The 21,378-nt window shown below is 57.8% G+C and overlaps 3 protein-coding genes across 8 annotated transcripts in view; 2 read left to right on the forward strand and 1 right to left on the reverse strand.

The window, feature by feature from the left end:
- Positions 1-539: 539 nt before the first annotated feature.
- R3hdm4 (R3H domain containing 4) lies at positions 540-7,569 on the reverse strand. Its single transcript, XM_027419440.2, has 8 exons — positions 7,432-7,569; positions 4,058-4,212; positions 3,699-3,823; positions 3,234-3,360; positions 2,780-2,865; positions 2,441-2,526; positions 2,311-2,366; positions 540-1,488 (listed from the first exon to the last, which is right to left on the reverse strand). Exons 1-8 carry the CDS (start codon positions 7,491-7,493, stop codon positions 1,388-1,390), a joined length of 798 nt encoding a protein of 265 aa, XP_027275241.1. The 5' UTR covers positions 7,494-7,569; the 3' UTR covers positions 540-1,387.
- A 790-nt stretch (positions 7,570-8,359) lies between these two features.
- Kiss1r (KISS1 receptor) lies at positions 8,360-13,485 on the forward strand. Of its 4 annotated transcripts, XM_027419437.2 has the most exons (6): positions 8,360-9,374; positions 9,503-9,574; positions 9,952-10,076; positions 10,967-11,102; positions 11,241-11,473; positions 11,832-13,485. In XM_027419437.2, the coding sequence occupies exons 1-6, from the start codon at positions 9,131-9,133 to the stop codon at positions 12,252-12,254; spliced, it is 1,233 nt and encodes a 410-aa protein (XP_027275238.1). In that variant the 5' UTR covers positions 8,360-9,130; the 3' UTR covers positions 12,255-13,485. The 4 variants fall into 4 exon arrangements, with proteins under 4 accessions (XP_027275238.1, XP_027275236.1, XP_027275239.1 ...); XM_027419435.2 differs by having other exon boundaries at positions 10,967-11,473; XM_027419438.2 differs by lacking the exon at positions 9,503-9,574.
- A 3,137-nt stretch (positions 13,486-16,622) lies between these two features.
- Arid3a (AT-rich interaction domain 3A) overlaps positions 16,623-21,378 on the forward strand; it is a 28,976-nt gene continuing 24,220 nt past the window's right edge. The window contains exons 1-2 of one of the 3 annotated variants that reach the window (XM_027419431.2): positions 16,623-16,836; positions 20,230-20,891. In XM_027419431.2, coding sequence (XP_027275232.1) covers positions 20,491-20,891 — 401 coding nt within the window. In that variant the 5' untranslated portion in view covers positions 16,623-16,836; positions 20,230-20,490. Of the gene's footprint in view, positions 16,837-16,886; positions 16,989-20,229; positions 20,892-21,378 lie in introns of those variants that run through there. The other 2 variants (XM_027419430.2, XM_035445357.1) reach the window with 2 other exon arrangements.

Here is a 21,378-nt window from a genome sequence, read left to right on the forward strand (position 1 = left end):
AGATTCTTCTTTCAGCCTCCAGAACAGCTGTGCACCATCAAGTCATGAGTTCAGCTGTTATTTATTGTTATTTAAATTTGGGATTTTTGTTTTTACTTTTGTGTGACAGGATCTGACACTGTGAGTTTGAGGCTAGCCTGGGCTACATGAGACGCAGAGGTCTGTTGTTGGACCTTTAGTGCCAGCACTCGGGAGGGTGAAGCAGGCAGATCTCTTGAGTTTGAGGCCAGCCTGGTCTATAGAGAAGGTTCCAGAACTGCCAGAGCTACACAGAGAAACCCTGTCCCAAAAGACATGTAGCCCAAGTTAGACTCAAACTCAGGGTATATGGTGCTGGGAATGGAATTGAGCATGCTACGAAATCAGTCACTCTACCCACTGAGCCACAGCCTGGCATCCCACCTTTAAGTATTTTACACATTTTAAAATGAACTAAAGAATCAAGACTGCACTTTGCCCTGTGTGTCCAGATTTCCGGCCCCCAGCCCTCGGTGACCTGTTACTTCCCCACCAAACCCCAAGACACAAACAGTCAAGGCCTGAGCACCAAGGCTTTATTAAAAGTGTCCCTTTCCCCCAAGCACAAAGAACCACACAAAAGGGGAGGAGGCGGGCCCATGGAGCCTCTGCAGTGACCACAGCTATGCTGGGTGGCAGAGGGGACAGGGAGGAGGACAACACACAAGGTCAGAGGCTTCTGGCTGGAAGTCCTGGACCCAGGTATAAGTGTTAACAGGAGGAGGATCTGAAGGGCAGGCAGAGCCCAGGGAGTCGGGGACACGAAACACACATCACAAAAAAGCATAAAATCAGCCCTTGAGATGAAGCTTGTCCAGGTTCACCAGGCCCATGGCATGTACACACACACACACACACACACACACACACACACACACAAGACAAAGTGCCCTGGGGAGATCAGCTGAGTCCTAGAGAGGACCAGACACCTCCATCAGAGCTGAAACCTGGAGGGGTCAGGCAGGGGTCACAACAGAACCCACTACCAGCTGGCACTAGGTGTTTTAGTTGTGCCTCAACGCTTCAGAGGAGAAATTAAAGCAAACCTATCCCAAACATGCCAAAACTGATGGGGGGGTGGAGTGCAGGGGTAAAAGAGTCTGGTCACTTTGCCTGAGCTTCAGACTTCAGCCAAAGAAAAGCTAAACAGAGAATAAGCATGAAAAAGCGTAGCTCAGGTCTCCCCACCCAAACACAAGTACCAGAGCAGGGGGCTACGAGGCTGCCCTGTGCAAGCTGGGCCATGAAGGGGTAGGGGCAAGGGGGACTCCCGAAGAGAAGTGGGGGTGTTCTGATTCTGAAAGTATGCAAGAAATTAGCAGACATTGGAGGTCTCGGCAGGGCGAGTCAGCAGGTAGGGGCTCCACCATCATTGCTGATCCAGGTAGGCAGACAATAGTAGCTCTGGAGGCAGGAAGTCCAGGTGACGGTTGCTGACCTTCATCTGCCTCCGGCCCTCCAGGTCAGCACCTGTGGACAAACAATGTGAGGAGGACTGCAGGAGCTGGGCCAGAGGGCTCCCCTAGCGCAGGTGAAGCCATGCAGGCAGGAGGTTCAGGACCGCATGCACAGAAACCTGTGCATATGGCTATTCATGGGATGCACTGGAGGCTAGCCTAGGCTATACCCAAGCACCCAAGACCAACAAAAGAAACTGGGTGGTTGGAGGGGTGTGAGGCTAGCTGTGACTCCCCTGTCCAGGGGCACCCGCTCCGTCCAGTCCTACAGTCCCTACAGAGAAGCTTGCCCCACACTAAGCCCTCTCCATTCTCAAGTCCCTGAGAAGAGCCAGGTGTGGAGGCCGCTTCATTCTACCACAGAGGGAAACCAGAGGAACCAATTCCCCGGGCTGCCATGGAAACTGTCACCACAGCAACTCCAAGCAGGAGGCAGAGACAGGTAGAAAGAAAGGGAAGGACCAGATGGGGTACCTGGAGCTACCAAGGTTGCTGACAACCATCCCTGGAAGGAGGCAGCATTGCATACACAAGAAAATGGAAGACAAAGGCCTGTGGATTTGGGAACCTGTTGTCTCCTCTCCAGGTCTGGGATAGACCCTCAACTGCAGGCCTTACCAGCCTCACCTTGGTTCCTCTTCCCTGGAGCTGTGGATGGAGGGTATCTGCCCACTGGACACCAGAGCACACTCTTCATGAGTTAAATAACTACCAGAGCCCCACAGCCATGGCTCTGCTATGAACCCACACAACACATCCGTTTCTGGGGCTGGGCCCCATGGCCCCCGATTCCTCAGGAGGAATGGGTGAAGGGGCAGTGGGAGCAGGCACTCACTGGCTGAAATGAGATCCATGTACTGGCAGACGGCGTGAAGCAGCAGCCTCTCAAAGCTGTAGAGGAAGGGACATGAGCCACTGAGCCAGAGTGGGGAAGGAGAGCACCCTCCTCTCCCCAGCTCCTGTACCTGTTGTCCAGCATGGCGGTGTACACAGCCTGGGGAGACACGGAGAAGAACGCCAGCAGACGCTCCTCCCAACTCTCCAGGGTTTCCTGTGGGAGTGGGAAGAGCTGAGGGGGGTCACAAAATCCACAGGACGTGCCCTAGCTGTCTTCAAGGGTGTCAGGCACTTAAGCATCACAGATCTGGCCCTGTCTTTTGTCTGTCAAATTCTGCAGTACCCACTTGCACTGAGCCAATCCTCCTCCTCCTAACCACACCACCAGGATGGCTCCTGCCACCTCTTCACCAAGTCAGAATGGTGACATGGAAAGGCCAGGTTGAGAGGAAGATGGGGCCACTCACCATCGGGATGCGGCTGCGCTTGAGCACGGACCGCAGGCGACGGCTGATACGCCTGAAGCACTCATGAGGTGTAAAAGCTGGGTCCTCTGTGGGGGGGGGGGGTAAGGAGAGCTCAGGCCCTGTCTCCCAGGCTGACCTCACCCTGGGAGGCCCCACCCACATCACACACACACACACACACACACACACACACACACACACACACACACACACACACACACACACACGGAGCCTGGGCACATCCACTAGGGAACCCACTGGTCCCTGTACCCACTAAGGTGACCAAGGAGCCTCACAGACTCAAGGCCCCACCCCCCATCCGGCCCACACACAACACCTGAGTCCTGACATTGCCCTCATCCAATTCACCCTGGCTCCCCTCCACACCTGACACACCTTGACCTCGCCCTCACCCATGCTGACCCATCCCCCCCACCCCCCTGCCAGGCCTTACCTCTCCGCCTGTCCTCCCCTCGGCCAGGCCCACGCCCTGGCCTTCGCTTGCCCTGGCCCTCATCCTCCAGGTAGCGGAGCACTCGTTCTTGCTCCTCTCCAGAGCGGTTCATAAAATCATTCCAGACCTGGAAGAGGGATGCAGGCTAGTCCTGAGGCTCCTGGGTCTGCTTCCCCAGTTGACAAATGGACACACAAGGCCACCTGGCACACTGAGCACATCTGTAGATGCCTCACACATGTGGGGCCTGAGCTGGATGCTGGAACTGGAGTTCCAAAGGATGCATAGGAACTCAGCAGGCATGACCCATTCACTCCATGGAAACCAGGGTGGGATGCACCACCAGTGCCATTCTCTCATGTGTATCAGTCTCCAACTGGTCGTCCTCTATTCTAACATGGAGAGCGGATGAACCCAGGGAAGGGCTGGGCACATCTCGGGCTGCCAGGGGCCCCAGGGTCTCACCTCCACATAGGTGGCATTACTGCAAGCCTCTGCAAAGATGCCAGGTGCTGCAGGAGGAGTCAGGTCCCCATCTTCCAGGCCTGGAGGACCCCCAGCTGTCTCCAGCAGTGTTAGGAGGTACCGGGCTGGATGGAAACAGGGCCCATGTTGAGGCAGTTTTTGAGGTCCCTACTCACTTCCACTGTCAAGTTTTTTTTTGTTTTTTTTTTTCTTTTTTTTTTTTTTCACCTAGCCAGTCTCTAGAACCCCATGTAGCTCTCTTGCCTTACCAAACTCTGAAGCCCTTATTCTAATGCCTGGTTGGTGTGTGCTTCACAGCCAGGGAAGAGTAAAGTAAACACACCCCACTCCCTGCTTACTGTTCTCCAAACGCTGCAGACTCTTCCGTCCCTTGGCTTTGGGCACCAGGTCCGAATTCCGTACAGCTTGGTTGATAAAATGTTGCTTGCGCCTGGAAGCTGAGACCCTCTTCACCTGTGAACCACCGAGCGTGGGCAGGCAGCCTGGAAGGGGCCTGCGGGCCAGGGAGGGGTTCATCAGGGGCCTTAGTGTCCCTGGCAACGCTGACCTTACCCCCTCCCCCACACACTCCAGGCTCCTGTGTGTGGAGACCTGGGCCCCAAGGAATTTCAGGACACTGGTTATGATGCAAGAGGGGTAAACTGAGGCTCCAAGAAGGGAAGGCATGAGCTCTAGTCACACAGAGTGGTGGCCCTCAACCACCCCCAATCCCCCCTACTTAAGCCACAAGCCATCAAGGCCCCCATGTACTCCAGGGGTTGGATGCCAACCCCCCCAGAAGTGGACCATCTCCCCATGCCCTGGAAACCAGAAAAGAGCCAAGAGCTGCAGGATCTCAAGCTGACAGGGGCAGGAACTGATGGAAACTAGTCAATCGCCTTCTGGAGTCTGCCAGAGCTAACTCCTGAAGATGGTGCTAACCCTGCAAGGAGCACTCAGGAACCACAGCTCTGCTCAGCAAGGCAGGGCAAGAGCCACAGGAGGACAGGTGGCCAAGCAGTGGGCTTGGGGGAGCCCCACACAGACCAGGGAGAGTAGCAGGCTCAGCCACCAGGCCCCAGGCGGTCCATCCTGGGGCTATGTAGGGCCAGGCTCTCTTGCTTCAGTTCTGGTGGGGTCCCTGTCCCCAGGCCACCAGGGGCTGGGCTGAAAAGGTCCCCCCCCCCCGCCCCGCCTCCGAGCAGGAGGAAACTACCCGAGGCCCCCCACAGGAGGTAACTACTAGTCCAGCTACCAAGTTTCTGTGAACTCTTCTGTGAGCCACTTCTGCCCTTGCTTCACCCCTAGGCACTCAAAGCCACACCCTGGCGGCTGGTGCCGGCTGATAACAAACCACAGCTGTCCTGCAGGAAGGACAGACTGATGCAGTAGGGGAACCTGGGTCCCAACTTGGACAGCTGAGCTCACTCAGCCCAAAGGCCACCAGGTGGCCAATCATTAGCTCCCTAGTGCTGCTAGAGTGAGCCCTCCATGCTCCTTGGCCAGCAGCAGATGGTCACTGCTCAGTTCTAGAGAAGGGCTTTGGAGACATCGACACCCTTTTGTGGGCTCCAAGGGCCCCTGGAAACAGAACTGTTCCCTGAATTCAAACTTGTGCAAATTCTGCCAGGAATGCCTTTCCTGGTCCTGCCAGATTTTGATCTTTGTCCAAATGTCACCTCCCAGAAGGTGGCACGGCAGTCCAATCAGCACTTCTCAAAGCTCTGCCAACTGGGAACCAGATGGTCCAAGCTGTTTACTACTTATGTGCTCACTGTGCTTCCCAAGTGACCAGCAGGCAGACTACAAGCAATGGGACTGATGAATAAACTAAACACTAGAGTTTGTTGAATGAATGTGCCTTTCCCCATAACCAGACCACTTCACAGAAATTAAAGTTAAGAAGTCAGAGGAAGTGTCTGAGACCTCAGAATGTGACCAGCACCTGGGTGGAGCGGCTACAACACAAGACAGACGGTGCTAAGTCAGTAAGGGTTTGGGGAACACAATCCTTTTTTTGCATTCTGCTGGTTGGGCAATGGGTCTCTGGCTTGTCAAGACACACCCTGGGCACAACACAGCTTATTTGGCAAACGCTCCCGGAACAGCAGAGAAACCCAGTTCCCTAACAGGAAGCAAGGTGGAGGTGACTCAGCGCCCCCAACACCCAGCAGGCAGGTGGACACCTGGGTGAGGCCCTGTTGGGAAGTAATTCACCAAAATGTAAACTTATTTACACCAGAGTCACAGCAAGGACACTCGAGATAGCTGGGCAAGGTCCCACCAGGAGGCTGAGTCAGGGAGGATCAGGAGCTGAAGGTCATCCTCGGCTACCAGAGAGCCTGAGGCCAGCCTGGGTTACCTGGGACCCTGAGTCAAACAAACAAAACAGAACAAGGACAGGAGAGATGCTCAGCAGTTAGCGTAGGCAGGCACGCATGCAGCACGCATGGGCACTGCCCCTGAAGAAGACCAAGGTCTGTTCCCAGCACCCACAGGGGGCTCTCAACTGCTTGTGACTCCAATTCTGGGGACCCAACACCCCCTTTCGGCCTCCACAGGTACTACACACACACACACACACACACACACACACACACACTCTCTCTCTCTCTCTCTCTCACAATGCCCAAAAACGTAAAAATAAAATATTGTTAAAATTAAATTAAAATGAACCCAATAGGCAAAGGTGGAACCAAATAGGACCCCTGATTGCTAGACACTATGGGAGCAGGGCTTTGTGGGACCTGTCATGTCCTGTGTGGTTCCCATTTCCATTCCCAACTTGGAATGGAAGCCTCTGTCCACATCATTCACAGTGGGGTGTTGGTGGGGGTGGTGAAGGCACAGGAAGGCTCAGCAGCTGCCCAAAGGCCAAACCAGCTCTTGTCACACAGGGCTAGGGGTCACAAGACCCGGATTCCTGGGTAGCCACATAAGCTAGGGTGCCACACATGCTGTTCCAGGATAGACCACTTCCCACCATTTTGAGAACTGACCCTCAGAGACACAGAGTGACCACTGCCAGGGCAGCAGAGGGGATGGGAACCGTCAGAGGGTGGCTAGCAGCTTTGGCTTTCCAGTTTGGTGCCGGCTCAGTCACTGGGGCACGAAGGGGAGTGAATGGCAAAATCCCAGATGCTGGGCCAGGTTAGCAACCTCCCCATAGAGCAGGAGGTCCCATAGAGCGGGGGATTCCCACAGAGCAGGGGTGGGGGGGGCTGTCTGTGGTGAGTAGCCAGGGAAAGGGGTGTGGGTGGAGGGGGAATTGGGGAGGAGAACAGGGAGGAGAGAGCAGAGGAGGAGACCCCAGCCTGGGGAGGAGAAGGAGGAGGAGGAGGAGGAGGAGGAAGAAGAGGAAGAGACCCCAGCCTGGGGAGGAAGAGGAGAAGACCCCAGCCTGGAGAGGAAGAGGAGACCCCAGCCTGGGGAGGAAGAGGAGAAGACCCCAGCCTGGGGAGGAGGAGGAGACCTCAACCTGGGGAGGAGGAGGAGGAGGAGACCCAGTCTGGGGGAAAGAGGAAGAGGGAGGAGACCCCAGCGTGGGGAGGAGGAGGTGGAGGAGGAGGAGACCCCAGCCTAGGGAGAAGGAGACCCCAGTCTGGGAGGAGGAGGTGGAGAGCCCAGCCTGGGGAGGAGGAGGAGACCCCAGCCTGGGGATGAGGAGGAGAAGACCCCAGCCTGGGGGGAGGAGGACGCACAGGAAGAGGCCCAGCCCCCCAGCTCTGCTCACAGCCTGGCTTCCGCGCCGGGGGTCGCCTCCGGGCCGCCGTCAGGGTCGTCCAGAGCCACCATGGCCTGCAGCCGGGGTTGCAGCCCGGCCGGTGGCCGCGGAGGAAGTGACGCGTGGGGCGGAGTCTGCAGCGGCCCGGGGCGGGGACAGTCGGGGAGCAGTATCAGTTGCGGGGTAGACGCCCTGCCTCGGTTTCCCTGTCCGTAGACACCTCGCGGTGTCATCCACCGGGCTGAGGACAGAGTCTGGGCCGCCCTGGAGGAGAGGGTGGGACACCCGGGCCCAGAGGTGACTGCGGAGCTGCGACAGGCTCCTGGCGTGTGGGTGCGGGAAGGGGTGCGCGCCGGGGAACCCCCGCCCGCCCGGCCGCCGGGCCGCCCGGGGTGTGGGACTGAGGCCGAGAAGGAGCCTGGTGGAGGAGAGGAGGGAGGCCGGCCGGCCGCGGTGCACGCCCCGGTACTCCGAGGCGCGTGAGAGCTCTAGGCCAGCCGGGGCTGCAGGATGAGATTGGAGCGAGGGCAGGTGCGGTCGGTGCACACCTGGCCGGCATAGTTAGAAGAGGCAGCAGGATCCAATATTTAAAGTCATCATCAACTAACAGCAAGTGCAGGGCCAGCCTGGGCTACGGGGAGAGGAGTCCCGGGCCAAGGGAACGGAGGGCTGTGAGGGGTCACACCTGAGCCGCTCTGTGTGGGAGGGAGAGAGGAGGGGCTCATTCTAGGACCCCAGCCTGCACCTTGCTCCGCAGAGGACTGCTCAGAGGCCCAACACCCTTCAAATATCCAGGGCTTCTTCCTATTTGCTCATCCCCCTCTTTGAGTCCACACCTCAGTGTGGGGGAGACCCTTAAACACAAAAAATAAAGGCATCGCCACTGAGACTCACCTTCGGTCCCCTCTTTTTTTTTTTTTTTTTTTTTTTTTTTTTTTGACAGGATTTCTCTGTGTAGCTTTGGAGCCTATCCTGGAACTCGCTCTGGAGACCAGGCTGGCCTCAGAACTCACAGAGATCCTCCTGCCTCTGCCTCCCAGTGCTGGGATTAAGGGCGTGCGCAACCAACACCCAGTCCTTCGGTCCCCTCTTTTAATTAGTTTTTATTTTTCTCGGCTGCATAGTATTCCAGTGGCGTGCCAAGGGTAACATCTCCAGGCCCCTGGGGAGCTTTTGAGATACATTGAGCAGGGGTGTGACCGAGTGGCTGAGGTCAGTTCTGCTGACAGTTTCCAGGGCGCCCACCGGTTAGAGGGGGAACTTTGTAACCATCAGTCAGAGTCGGAGGTCCGTCCCTCCCCTGTCCTGAAGGCTCCCATGTCCTGGGAACAGACCAACTCTCCAGACCCTTCTCCAGGGCCTGGGCCACCCCACCCCACGCCACCCCCCTGTAGCCCTGACTGAAGCCGGCCCTGCGAGGGAGAGCCACGTCCCCTCCCCCCTGCCTGGTGCCCAGCGCCCTCCCTCCTGCTCTCACGCGGGCACCGCTCTGGCAAGAGCCCGCCACGCAAGGCTCTGGAGACGCGAAGGCGGGGACAAGGGAGGGGGCGCGGGGTATAAAGGGGGCCGCCGGCAGGCAGGGGAGCCACGGTCGCAGAGCCCTGAGCGCGCGCTGGCGGCCCCGGAGGGAGGCGGCCCGGAGGAGGAGGGCGCGGGGTCCTGGGACGCAATCCGCGAAGGCTGCCTGCAGGAAGAGGACGGCCGGGCCATGGCCACGGAGGCGACCCTGGGTCCAAACGCCACCTGGTGGGCTCCGGCCAACGCGTCGGGATGCCCGGGCTGCGGTGCCAATGCCTCGGACGGCCGGGACTCGGCTCCCAGGCCCCTGGATGCCTGGCTGGTCCCTCTGTTCTTCACCGCGCTCATGTTGCTCGGGCTGGTGGGGAACTCGCTGGTCATCTACGTCATCTGCCGCCACAAGCACATGCGGACGGTGACCAACTTCTACATCGGTGAGTGCGCGCCTCCCTGGGGCTGGGGGGGGCCGCGGGGTTCGGGGTCCACCCTACCCCCAAGACCTCAGCCCCCACCCCACCCCCATCCCCGCTGTCGTGCGTCCTGCCCCACCTCGTCCTGAAAGGCTACAGTCACATCTGGCCTGTACTGCGCAAGGAGACGTGGCTTTTCTGCAGGTGTCTGTCCTGTGGACGTGGTGAGGACCCCTGGACGGACTGGGGGCGGAGGGAGGGTGTGTGAGACACGCCCTGACCGGTGCCTGCAGCTTGGGGCTACCTGCTGTCTCCAATTTAGAGACGGGAAAACTGAGACTCGGAGACACCCGGGGCAGCTGGGAATGAGAGTAACAGAGGTGGAGGGTGTGTGTGTGTGTGTGTGTGTGTGTGTGTGCACACGAGCGTGTGCATGTGTATATGTGTGTGCGAGCGTGTCTCTGTGTGTGCACGCGCGTGTGTGGTGTGTGTATGTGTGTCTGTGTGTGGAGCGGGGTCCCTCCGGGGGGGGGGTCCCTCTCACAGGGATGGAGAGGTCAGGGACCAGACCTCTCAGCGTCCGTGTGTCCCCCACCTGTAGCCAACCTGGCGGCCACAGATGTCACCTTCCTACTGTGCTGCGTTCCCTTCACGGCGCTCCTCTACCCGCTACCCGCCTGGGTGCTGGGAGACTTCATGTGCAAATTTGTCAACTACATCCAGCAGGTGCGCAGGGCTGGTGGGAGCAGGAATGGTGAGAGCCCGGGCAGATGGGGTGGGGCTGGGTGTGTGCTCTGGTGGGAGAGAGACTGGCTGGGGCAAGGGCGGGACCAGAGCCTGGGTGGGCAGGTCTGGGGTGCACAGTGTGGGGTCATGATCAGAAACGACGAGGCATGGTCTTTTGTTTATTTTGTTTGAGGCAGGGTTTCTCTGCCTCGAAAGATGACGTAGATGACCAGAGGTGGCTTTGGAGTCTGTCCTAGAACTCACTCTGTAGACCAGGCTGGTCTCGAACTCACAGACATCCGCCTGCCTCTGCCTCCTGAGTGCTGGGATTAAAGGCGTGGGCCACTTAAATGTATTGATATTTCATGTGTGTGGGTGTGTTGCCTGCATCCCTGTCTGTGCACCAGTACCTGCGGAGGCCGGAAGGGGGGTCGTCGGGTCCCCATAACCAGGAGTCACAGGTGGTTGTGAGCCCTGTGTGGTTGCTGGGAGCAGACCCTGATCCTCTGCAGGGGCAGCCAGTGCACTAACCACTTAGCTCTCTCCAGGTCCCAAAGGGCAAGGTATTGCAGGGCAGAAGTCAGAGCCTGGTATGGGCAGGGAGGGGTGCTCTGGCATGCACACCTCCAGAATACAGGTACATCATGTGGTCTCTGTGCCAAAGTCTGAGTGGGTAGGGGCTAGATCCCACAGCGCGCCTGTTCCGGGGTGTGTGGGTGTGTTCAGGATGCCTAACAAACCCCAGTTTTCCCTCTCTCCCACCTCTCCCGGTTTTCAGGTCTCCTTAACCCATGGCCACTGACTACTCCCCGGACATGTTCGTGTACATCTGAGTGGTCAGATATGTAGTGGGACTGGCAGGACCCACATTCAGCCCTTGGCTTTTCCAGGTCTCGGTGCAAGCCACCTGCGCCACCCTGACGGCCATGAGCGTGGACCGCTGGTATGTGACTGTGTTCCCGCTGCGCGCCCTGCACCGCCGCACTCCGCGCCTGGCCCTGGCTGTCAGCCTTAGCATCTGGGTGGGTGAGTGCGATTTGGGGTGGGCGAGGACAGAGGCACAGACGGGGGAACGTGGCACTGGTTGGTGGGGAGACCACGGCTCCTGGGTGGGACATGTCCCCACTCTCCAGGCACAGCGCTCATCTTGGGCGGGTGGCGCAGGCTCTGCAGCTGTGTCTGCCCCAGTGCTGGCCCTGCACCGCCTGTCGCCGGGGCCCCACACCTACTGCAGCGAGGCGTTTCCCAGCCGCGCCCTGGAGCGCGCCTTCGCGCTCTACAACCTTCTGGCTCTGTACCTGCTGCCGCTGTTGGCCACTTGCGCCTGCTACGGTGCCATGCTGCGCCACCTGGGCCGCGCTGCTGTGCGCCCCGCGCCCACTGACGGCGCCCTGCAGGTGCGGGGTGGGGGGGGTGACCCACGGCCAGGAGGGAGGGGAATCTTGGGGAAAGGGTCGGAGCCTGGAGAGAGAGTGTGTGTGAGAGTGTGTGTGTGTGTGTGTGTGTGTGTGTGACCCACAGTGCTGATAGAGGGAACTCGCGTCTGGACTGTGTGAGCATGTGTATGGGGCCGGGGAGGCCCTGGGGTAGGATGGAGGGGCTGCTGGGGGATGAGTGTGCTTGCGGGATGGAGAGGCGCGCGCGCGCGCGGGGGGGGGGGGGCGGGGATCGGAATCCGGACTGCCTGTGGGGAGGACCCTGAAGGGATCTCGGAGGGGGGCCTGTCCCTTCCTGTTAACACCCCTGGGTCTCTAGGGACAGCTGCTGGCACAGCGAGCTGGAGCAGTGCGTACCAAGGTCTCCCGGCTGGTGGCCGCTGTAGTCCTACTGTTCGCCGCCTGCTGGGGCCCAATCCAGCTGTTCCTGGTGCTCCAAGCCCTGGGCCCCGCAGGGGCCTGGCACCCTCGCAGCTACGCCGCCTACGCGCTGAAGATCTGGGCTCACTGCATGTCCTACAGCAACTCGGCACTCAATCCGCTGCTCTATGCCTTCCTGGGCTCACACTTCAGACAGGCTTTCTGCCACGTGTGCCCTTGCGGCCCACGACGTCAGCGCCGACCCCACGGGTCTGCACTCTCAGACCGAGCCCCAACTCACACCACGATGCACAGCCTGGCCGCACACAAGGCCAGTGAGCCTGGGAACCCTGCAGTGCGTGAACACTCTACTCAGCTCTGAGCCAACCCATGCCCTACTGAATAATCAGTTAGTTGTTAATGGCTTAGTGTCCCGGGTAACCAGTGTAAACCACCTTCTCCTTCAGCACCCGTGGGCCGTAGTTTTTGCTGTAGTCGTAATTCTTTGTATTCTTCAGCGTTTGAAGATCAATGCCCCCACTTTCTTCATCTACTTCAGAATTTCGTGCTTACTAGGCAAGTGCTGGACCACTGAGCTAAATGCCCCCCCCCTTGTTGCTCTTAACAGGGTCTCATGTAGCCCAAACTGGCTCTAACTCAATGCAGCTGAGGCTGACCCTGAGCCTCCGGCAATGACCTTGGGGCCTAAGCCACCAAGCCCAACTTTTTCTATTTTGAGACAAGGTCCTAACATTAGGAAAAAGTAAAGGTTGTAAGATTATATGTACTTCTTATGATATTTACATTTGAAAACAAAAATCCAGCAAATCCAGCACACATCTGGTTGTGGTACACCAGGATTGTCATACCACAGAAGGACTGGAATCCAAGGTCATCCTCAGCCACACAGTGTTCCAGGCTAGCCTGGCTTGATGAGACCCTAGATCAGAAGCACAAAGCAGGACCCTGTGTGGTGGTGCAAACCTTTAACCCCAGCACTTGGGGAGGCAGAGGTAGGCAGATCTGAGTTCAAGAATGGAACCTGGGTCCTCTTTGAGAGCAGCCAGTGCTCTTAACTGCTGAGCAGTTTCTCAGCTCCATCTTATGGTGCTAGTTCTGAGAGCATGTCCTACTGTGTAGCCCTGACTGGCCCGGAAGAACTCAGAGATCTTCCTAACTCCTGAGCGCTGTGACCCAGGGGGCAACAGTTTGAAGAAGAAAAGGTCATTTTGGCTCAACCAGGTCCTGGTATGCTCAGTACCATGGGAAGAGAATGAAACTGAACATAGTTACTCACAGGGTGGCTAGGAAGCAGAAGGTAGCAAGGGGTAAGGACTGTCTCATATGCCAGGCGTTGGTGGCGCACGCCTTTAATCCCAGCACTTGGGAGGCAAAGGCAGATGGATCTCTGTGAGTTCAAGACCAGCTTGGGCTACAGATCCAGTGCCAGGATAGGCTCCAAAGCTACACAGAGAAACCCTGTCTCCAAAAACCAAAAAAAGACTGTCTCATGCCCCCCAAACACACTTCCTCCAGCCAGACCCCAGCTTCCATTCTTACCACATCCAGATAGCCACTGCCAAATGACAAATCTATTCTGAAATTAATCTGTCCCTGAGGGGTCTGTGTACTGCCACCTGTTGGGAAGGAGGTCTGGGGGGTGGTTATGGGAAGGTCACAAATCTGCACATTCACAGAGGTGGTGGTGCACACCTTTAAACCCAGCACTCAGTAGGCAGAGGCAGGCAGAACTTTATAGGTTCAGGACCAGCCTGGTCTACAGAGTGAATTCCAGAACAGGGAGGACTACACAGAGAAACCCTGTCTCCAAAAGCCAAAACACACATGGAGGAAAAGTCAAAGCCTCAGATGTAATATTCTGTAGGGAACCAGCCCCCTCAACAAAGAGAAATGAACCTTAGATGCTGCAGTAGGTGGACTTATGTGAGTTCTAGGCGAGCCAGGGCCACACAGTAAGACCCTGGATCTATTTGTTTGTTGCTTTTCTAGGCAAGATATCTCAGTGTAGCCCTGGCTCTTCTGGAACTTGCTCTGTAGAGGAGGCTGGCTTTGAACTCTGAGATCAGTCTGCCTCTGGTCTGCTGGGATAAAGGCTTGCACAACTACTGACCAGCTAGAGATCCTGGAAGGAGAAGTGCAGGGGAGTCGGACATATGGCTCACTCCGGGCCCAAAGACCTAAAATCCTTCCCAGTGAGGGTTGGGGCATGGCCAGAGGTAGAGCACTCATCCAGCATGGATTCCACCCCCAGTATCTAAAAATTGGAAAATGAGCAGAGCAGTAGTGGTGTACACCTTTAGTCCCATTACTTAGGAGACAGAGGCAGGTAGAATTTTTTTGAGTTAGAGGCCAGTCTGATCTACAGAGTGAGTTCCAAGATGGCCTGGGTTACACAAAGAAACCATTTTTTTTTTAAAGATTATACTTATTTATTATGTATACAACATTCTGCTTCCATGTATATCTGCACACCAGAAGAGGGCACCGGATCTCATAATGGATGGTTGTGAGCTACCAAGCAGTTGCTGGGAATTGAACTCAGGACCTCTGGAAGAATAGTCGGTGCTCTTAACCTCTGAGCCATCTCTCCAGCCCCAAAGAAACCATTTTTAAAACTGAAAAATAAGAAAATGATATAACCGTGTAATTTTAACTCCATCATAAACAGAAGGATCATGAGTTCCAAGGCCATTAAGGGCTATAAGTTGACACCCTGAGCAGAAAAGGCTATGCAGGAGAAAAATAACTCAGTTTCTCCAAAGCTAACTTGGGAAACTGGCTTTTTAGGTGCAATGGCACCACCTGGCGGCCACTCAAAACTTGATGGAGATCCCACTTCAAGCTGAGTCCTACGTTGGGCATAGTTCCACTGGCTCCCAGCAGGGGGCACGCACGCCCTGCGAAGCCAGTCTGATGTGGTTCAAGACCCCAGAGATGCGGCATGTGGGTCCTCGGAGGCCGTTCATTATGCTCGCCATCTGGACCCTAGGCTAAATATATCCTTGCCATAAATGGGACCAGAAGATTTTGTTATTTGTATTTAAAGATTCTATTAAAAAAAAAGCCAGGCACGGGTGGTGCAGCCTTTAATCCAGCACAGGAGAGGCAGAAGCAGGCGGATCTCTGTTAGCTAGAAGCCAGCCAGGTCTAGACAGCAAGCTCAGGAACAGGCTCCAAAGCTACACAGAGAAACCCTGTCTCGAAAACCCAATAAATAAATAATACTAAGAACAGTATTTTAGGGGCCGGCAGCATGGCTCAGTAGGTAAAAAGGCGCTTGCAAAACAGTGGCACCCTAAATTGGATACCCAGAATCCACATAAAGGTCGAAGGAGAGAACCGACTCCGGTCAGTTGTCCTCTGACCTGGATGCATGAGCTGCCGTAGCCCCGCCCCATATGATGCGCAGGCGCACACATACAACACACAACAAAATCAGTTAAAAATATTTTGCCAGGCGTGGCAGCACATGCTTTTTAATTCCGGCACTCAGGAGGCAGAGGCAGGCAGAGCTCTGTGGGTTCAAGCCCAGCCTGGTCTACATAGCCAGCGAGGGCTGCTCACGTGGTGCACGGTTAGACTCCGTTGGCATATATATTACATACATATACAGTTATACATGTAAAGTAGCAGGTATAACTTTAGTTGCGTTCATTACCAGGGTGGTTGGGGGAATTCCAAAATCACAGGGGACGCAGGAGATGAGTTGGGGCCAGTGTGCTCATCCTCATCGCACAGGCTGATGAGGAGTGATGAGTGAGGTCTGCAAGCCCGAAGCTGGAGAAGGGCCTGGGCGGGCACGTGCAGGCCCAGCTCCACCCTGGGGCCACGCCCCAACAGGTCAAGGTGTCTCAGAGTTTGAAGGTGAAGTTTGCCGCCACCTGCAAGCTTTGAGCCTCAGGTTCCAAGCACCTGCTGCAGTCTCGGGGACTGGTCCAGAGTCACCCCACTCCACCAGACTTGCCCCTCCCTCAAAGTGGCTTTTGAGGGGCAGGCTGCTCCAGAGCCCCCCTAACAGTCCAACAAGGGCCCTGAGCACCACTCAGGGGGAACCTGCAGAAGTGGGGGGCTGCCTCAACTCTTAGCTGAGTTCACACCATGCCTCAGTTTCCCTTTCTGCAAAATGGGGGGCCTCAGAAGGCGGCACTCTACCGAGATGCACCGGGTGGACCGAGGCAGGCGCTTCGCTGAGTCGGTTAGAGGTTGGTCCTCCTGTCCCTCGCTCCTAGGAGGGCTCGTCACGGTTCCTCGCCTTTCCTCGAACGCGCGCGCCGCCCAACTCCGTGCCTTTGCGCACGCAGCGCCCCCCCCCAGCGCTCACCCCCCTAGCACTCGCACCCACCCAGCGCTCGCACCCCCCAGCACTCGCACTCACCCAGCGCTCGCACCCCTCCCGCCCCGGTCCCCGCAGCTCAGGCCCATTTCAGAGATACGGCTACCCAAGCTGGAAAGGTGTGGATAAGGTAGAGAGAGGGCAGGAGGTCGAGCTCCAAGCTCGGCTGACCCGTCTCACGTTCCGGGTGAAACCAGGAAACTACAGGGGACTCGGGCGGGTTTCCGCTCAGAGGTGGGGTGAGGAGCCTCTCCGTAACCCCCTCGCCCGGGCTCTCGTGGCCCCGCCTCCCGCTCGCGGCCTCTGCGCCGTGGCCTACGGCGTGCACTTTGTGCACAGTCCCTAAGCTGGGGGCGGGGCGTCCCTCCGTCTGGTTCCCCCTTCCTTTTATTATTTATTATCATTTAAAGGGGCCGCGACCTGAAAATTTCCGTCCACTCAGTGGCGGCTCTCCAGCTCCCCTCCACCTCCTCCCACCGTGGGCGTCCTCAGATTGAGTTGGCGAGGGGGGACCCCGGGGAGGTGTCCTGGGAGAGCCTGGGAAGGGGGACCTTGGAGAGACACCCACTACCTCCTCCTGCGTCCCCAGGGCTGCTGAATCACCGGCGAGGTATTTGCATCTGAGAGCAATTTGTCACACGACGATTCGTCTGCCGGGTGGGGGAGGGGCGGGGCGGGGGGCCGGTCGCGCGCGGAGACCTCGTCCCTATCCGATCCGGACGGATGGAGGTGTAGACGCGGCCCGGAGACTCGGTGAGGCGGGTGAGCCCGGAGCGTGCACCGGGCACCGGGGGGGCCAAGTGGGGGAGAGGCCACCGCCGGGGTGGACTCTGGGCTGGGCTCCGGACACCCACCCGGGTGTGCGACCCCCGCGCCACCCCGAGCGGTCGGTAAGGCCCTTAGCGCTGCGGCTCCGGCGGCCTCCCCCAGGGGTGGCAGCTGAGGGCACCCTGGAAACCGACAATTGCGGGGTCTCCAAAGTTAGGACAGACGCGCGTGGGGGGTGTGGGGCCGGGTGGGCGACTCCAGGGGACCGGGGTTGGAGCGGCTGTCGCGGCCGTAGACCTTAGAGACCTTCATCCGGTACGCGAGCGTTCGTGCGCGCGGGGGTCGCGAGTGCGCGCTGGCCCCTGGCGGAAGGAAACGGATCCAGGGCGTGTGTGTGCGTGTGTGTACACGCGTGTGCGTGCTTGAGTGTGTACACGCGTGTGTGAGTGTGTACACGCGTGTGCGCGCGCGCGCCAGGGGACTGGGGGCTGCGCTCTGGAGACTTCATTTTGCTTTTTCCTTCTTAAAAAATGTCTTTTTAATGTTTGGGGTTAGGATCTCACACTTAGTATAGGCTGACCTAGAACTCCATTTCAAGCGCAGATTGGCCTGGAAGTCGAGGCCATCCCCCTGCCTCAGCTTTCCTTCCCAAGTGCTTGGGAAAATCCCAGACCGGGCGCCGCCACGCCCCAGTGCCTTCAGTTCTATTTCTCCTCCAAATCTGTGTCTAACGGGGTCTGCCGTCCCTCCCCATTCGGACCCTAGCTTCAGAGCACCACTGGGGTCCCCTCTCCCCCGCGGGGTGCACCCACCCAGATCCCTCTCTTAGGGTCCCACGGGGCCCCTTCACCCCCCGACACAAAAGAGGGAGCAGGAAGCGCGGAGTGCGCGCGTGTGTGTCAACTCGCAGCGGGTTTGTCAAATACCTTCCGTTTTTTACGACTTGAGCAGCAGGGGTTCCCCCCCCACCCCCCGGAGCTCTGTCTTTCCTAGAAGCCTTTGAAATCCCGACTATGTTAAGGGTTTTTGTTTGTTTGGTTTGTTGTTGTTTTTTACGTTTGTCCTCTGACTACCAGGACTTACAGGAATGTTTTTGCACACATCTCCTGGTGAGGAGGGGGACACGGTGTCCTCTTTCCCAGCCCCCTCCCCAGCTCCTGCCCTTCCCCCCTCTACCTCCCTGGGAGGAGAGAGGGGCCCCTTTCGCCACCCTCGGGCCCTGGCCTTGCACAACTCCAAATAACCGTGTTTTGCAAGGCCTGGCCGAGCTGGTGACCTCTCTCTCCTCCCTCTCTCTCTCTCTCTCTCTCTCTCTTCTCTCTCCTCTCTCCCCCTCCCTCCCTCCCTCTTTCCCTCTCTCTTCTGAAGCCTGGAGGTGGTGGGGGATGAGGGTGTGGCTCTGGGTCTCCTCCCAGCCCCCACCCCAGCCATATCCCCCCCACAAACACCAGCTACCAAGTCCTGGTCAGCCCTCTCTGAGAATGTCATAAATTGAGGGTGGGGGCCAAAGACAAAGAGCTGGACGGGAGGGCTCTCCAAGGCTGGGCAGCGTCAGCTTAGGGGTAATGGTCCCCCTGGAGGGTGGGAGGGAAGGCCAGGCCGGCCTAGGGGCAGCTCTGGGGTTCCCACCTACCCCCCTCCACCCACTACCAGCCCCAGCAGTGCAAGCCTGCCCTGTTCCCCTCCCCCACCCATCGACCAGGAAGGGTCATTAAACCAAGCCAGCCTGGGAGGGGAGGCAGGAGTCTGGGAGAGGGGCTTCCTCTAGCCTTTTCCTTGTGTGTTCCCCACCCCACCCAAAAGAGGGGCGTCACTTTCAGCATTTCCGTAGTGGGGTGTGCTCAGCTCCAAGTTGTCAGAGGTGGGGGAAGGGTGATGGACCAAGCCAGACAGTGTCCAGAAATGTCCCCTTCAGCACTTCTTGAATCTGGTGGACGGGGTGACCAGCAGCAGCAGGGTGTAGAGGGACTCTGTGTGTGTGTGTGTGTGTGTGTGTGTGTGTGTGTGTGTGTGTGTGTGTGTGTGTGCACTGGCCTCTTCAGTGCCTGGGCCTCTAAAATCTTCCTGTCTTGGGAATCCTAGACTGACAGGAGTCCTTGGGGCCGCCCACCTGCCACAGTTGTACTGCAAGTCTCTCTCACAGTTTGAGGGACCAGATGTCTAGGGAAAGGGACTGCAGACTCTCCTGTTCTCCATGGAGACCTACAGGGTCTGCACTGCAGGGGTCTCCCGGGTGGAGGGTAAGGTGACCAGAATGTCACTAGAGTGTGAATAGGAGCCTGGACCCCTCAGCTGTCCCACTTCCTCACACCCCAAGGGGCCAGTCACAGGGGTCATTTACGGACTTTGGGGTTCAGGTTAGACTGAGGGTGACCTGAGACCCTCTGTTTGGAAGGTGGACTAAACTTTATCTTTGCCCTATGATCCCTGGTTCTGCCCACTGGATCCTGGTGCTGGCTTCTGGAAGGTCCAGAAGGGCTCCCTGGCCAGGACAGAGTGCTATGTTCTGGGACATTTACGCCCTTGGAACCCTATAAACTAGTGACCCCAGACCCGTGTCTTCTGCAGAGAGCAGCACAGGACACTCTGGTACCCCCAAACCTCAGCCTGGGTGAGCTCCTAAACTTCCATTCCCCCCTCTGCAGCACACAGGCTGTCCTCCCCATCACACGCACACCCCCCATCACCTGCATTGTGCCTGCCCTGTGCTGATTTTCCCAAGTGTGACATAGTGGGCGCTGATGCCACATAGCTGGATAGATCAAGGCCCAGAGGCTGGCTGAAGTATCTCTGAGAAATTGAGATGTGGTGATGGTACATGACCGGCTTATATACAGCAAGTACCCAATCTTGGCCAGAGTTTCCAGGGCATCTCTGGCCAAGCAACATGTAGAAGGTAGAGCCAGAACCCAGAACCCAGAGGCACTCCGGAGTCTAGAACAGGGGTACAGCCAATAAGAAAGTAAGGACATCAGGCCCCTCCCCCACAACTCTGCTTATGGGACAATAACCCACAGTGTCCCTGGTGGGCCTAACTGGAGGGGACCCAGAGATTCCCTAGGTGAACACTGCAGTGACCCTGGTCCCCAAGAACCTGCAGGCAGGTGGATAGGAAGGGCGTACCCTGAGGAGGTATGAGGGATTCTCCCATCAGCCTTTGCTGTCTACTTCTGAGGAAGGATGTGTCTTTGGGGCGCAGGTGTGGTCTGACCTCATATCTGCTGTGTTCCCCTAGGAGTCTGTAAGCACTTGAATGAGCCTGATACAAGCCTCTGCCCCCGGGTGCCCGACGTGACAACAGGAGCCCATTGGTCACCCCTGGCATGCCCCACCAGCCCTCAGCCTGAGTCCGTGGCCCCTGCCCCCGCCTGCCGCCACCCTGCACTGTCCGGGCTCCCCCGAGACCCCCACGCTGCAGTGCAGCCAAGACCCTTCCCCGAAGGGGCCACCCCCACCGCCCACCCCTGGTGCCCGGGGTGGCCCACCCCGCAGGGCCATGAAGCTGCAGGCTGTGATGGAAACCCTTATTCAGAGACAACAGCGTGCCCGGCAGGAACTGGAGGCCCGGCAGCCACCACCACCACCACCACCACCACCACTGGAGCCCACTGGTGTCCGGGCTCGGACCACTGTGGCGGATGAGGACAGGGAGCCTGAGAATGCCCGGATGCATAGGACGCAGATGGCTGCGCTGGCTGCCATGCGAGCCGCTGCTGCTGGCTTGGGACATCCGTCCTCTCCCGGTGGCTCTGAGGACGGGCCTCCTGGCTCAGAAGACGAAGACACAGCCCAGGAAGGAACTCTGAGTTCACCTGCCCTGCATGGAAGAGGCCGGGAGGGATCAGGACACACTGAAGAAGATGGACATCTGTTGGACATGGGCTTCGATGATGACTTGTGAGTTGGGGTTGGGGTAGCATCTGATGTGTTTCCATGCATTTGAAAAGTGTGAGCCTGAGGGTTACTGAGGGGATGCTGCACAACCGAGCAAGTGTTTGCTGAGTGAACCTGTAGTCCTTGAGGGTTCCCCACATGGGGATCTTGAGACTCATTGTGCTCTGGGGTTGTGCCAAATGCTGCCGAGAAAATTAGGCTGGGGTGTGGGGGTGGGGGGTGAGTTTTGACAGAAGGTACCTGAAGAATAGCAGAGCACTGTTTACACCAAGTCTAGCGCTAGGAGTCACATGTGCAAAGGTCCTGGGGCAAGAGCCTTTGAGGGGATGTGTTGGGGCCCTTAGTAAGAGCTTGTGCAGTGGTCAAGTGGGGTGTGGGCAGGGACCTACCCGGGGCCCTGAGAGGCCTGTGGCTGTTCTTGTTTGCAGAGAGGGAAACTGAGGCAGGGGTAGTGGGTGGGCCTGGCCTTGCCACTGAGACACAGTGGTGC

This window comes from Cricetulus griseus, chromosome 5 (genome assembly GCF_003668045.3).
Source record: "Cricetulus griseus strain 17A/GY chromosome 5, alternate assembly CriGri-PICRH-1.0, whole genome shotgun sequence".
Lineage (NCBI taxonomy): Eukaryota > Metazoa > Chordata > Mammalia > Rodentia > Cricetidae > Cricetulus > Cricetulus griseus.

Excerpts from the sequence above, each read along its gene's own strand:
- R3hdm4 (XM_027419440.2), bottom strand. The coding sequence starts at position 7,493 with ATGGTGGCTCTGGACGACCCTGACGGCGGCCCGGAGGCGACCCCCGGC. Across the intron at positions 2,866-3,233 it reads AGGGGAGGACAGGCGGAGAG|AGGACCCAGCTTTTACACCT; the intron begins GTAAGGCCTGGC and ends CCCCCCCCACAG. Across the intron at positions 1,489-2,310 it reads CATGGATCTCATTTCAGCCA|GTGCTGACCTGGAGGGCCGG; the intron begins GTGAGTGCCTGC and ends GTTTGTCCACAG.
- Kiss1r (XM_027419435.2), top strand. The coding sequence starts at position 9,131 with ATGGCCACGGAGGCGACCCTGGGTCCAAACGCCACCTGGTGGGCTCCG. Across the intron at positions 9,375-9,502 it reads GGTGACCAACTTCTACATCG|GCTACAGTCACATCTGGCCT; the intron begins GTGAGTGCGCGC and ends TCGTCCTGAAAG. Across the intron at positions 9,575-9,951 it reads GTGTCTGTCCTGTGGACGTG|CCAACCTGGCGGCCACAGAT; the intron begins GTGAGGACCCCT and ends CCCCACCTGTAG.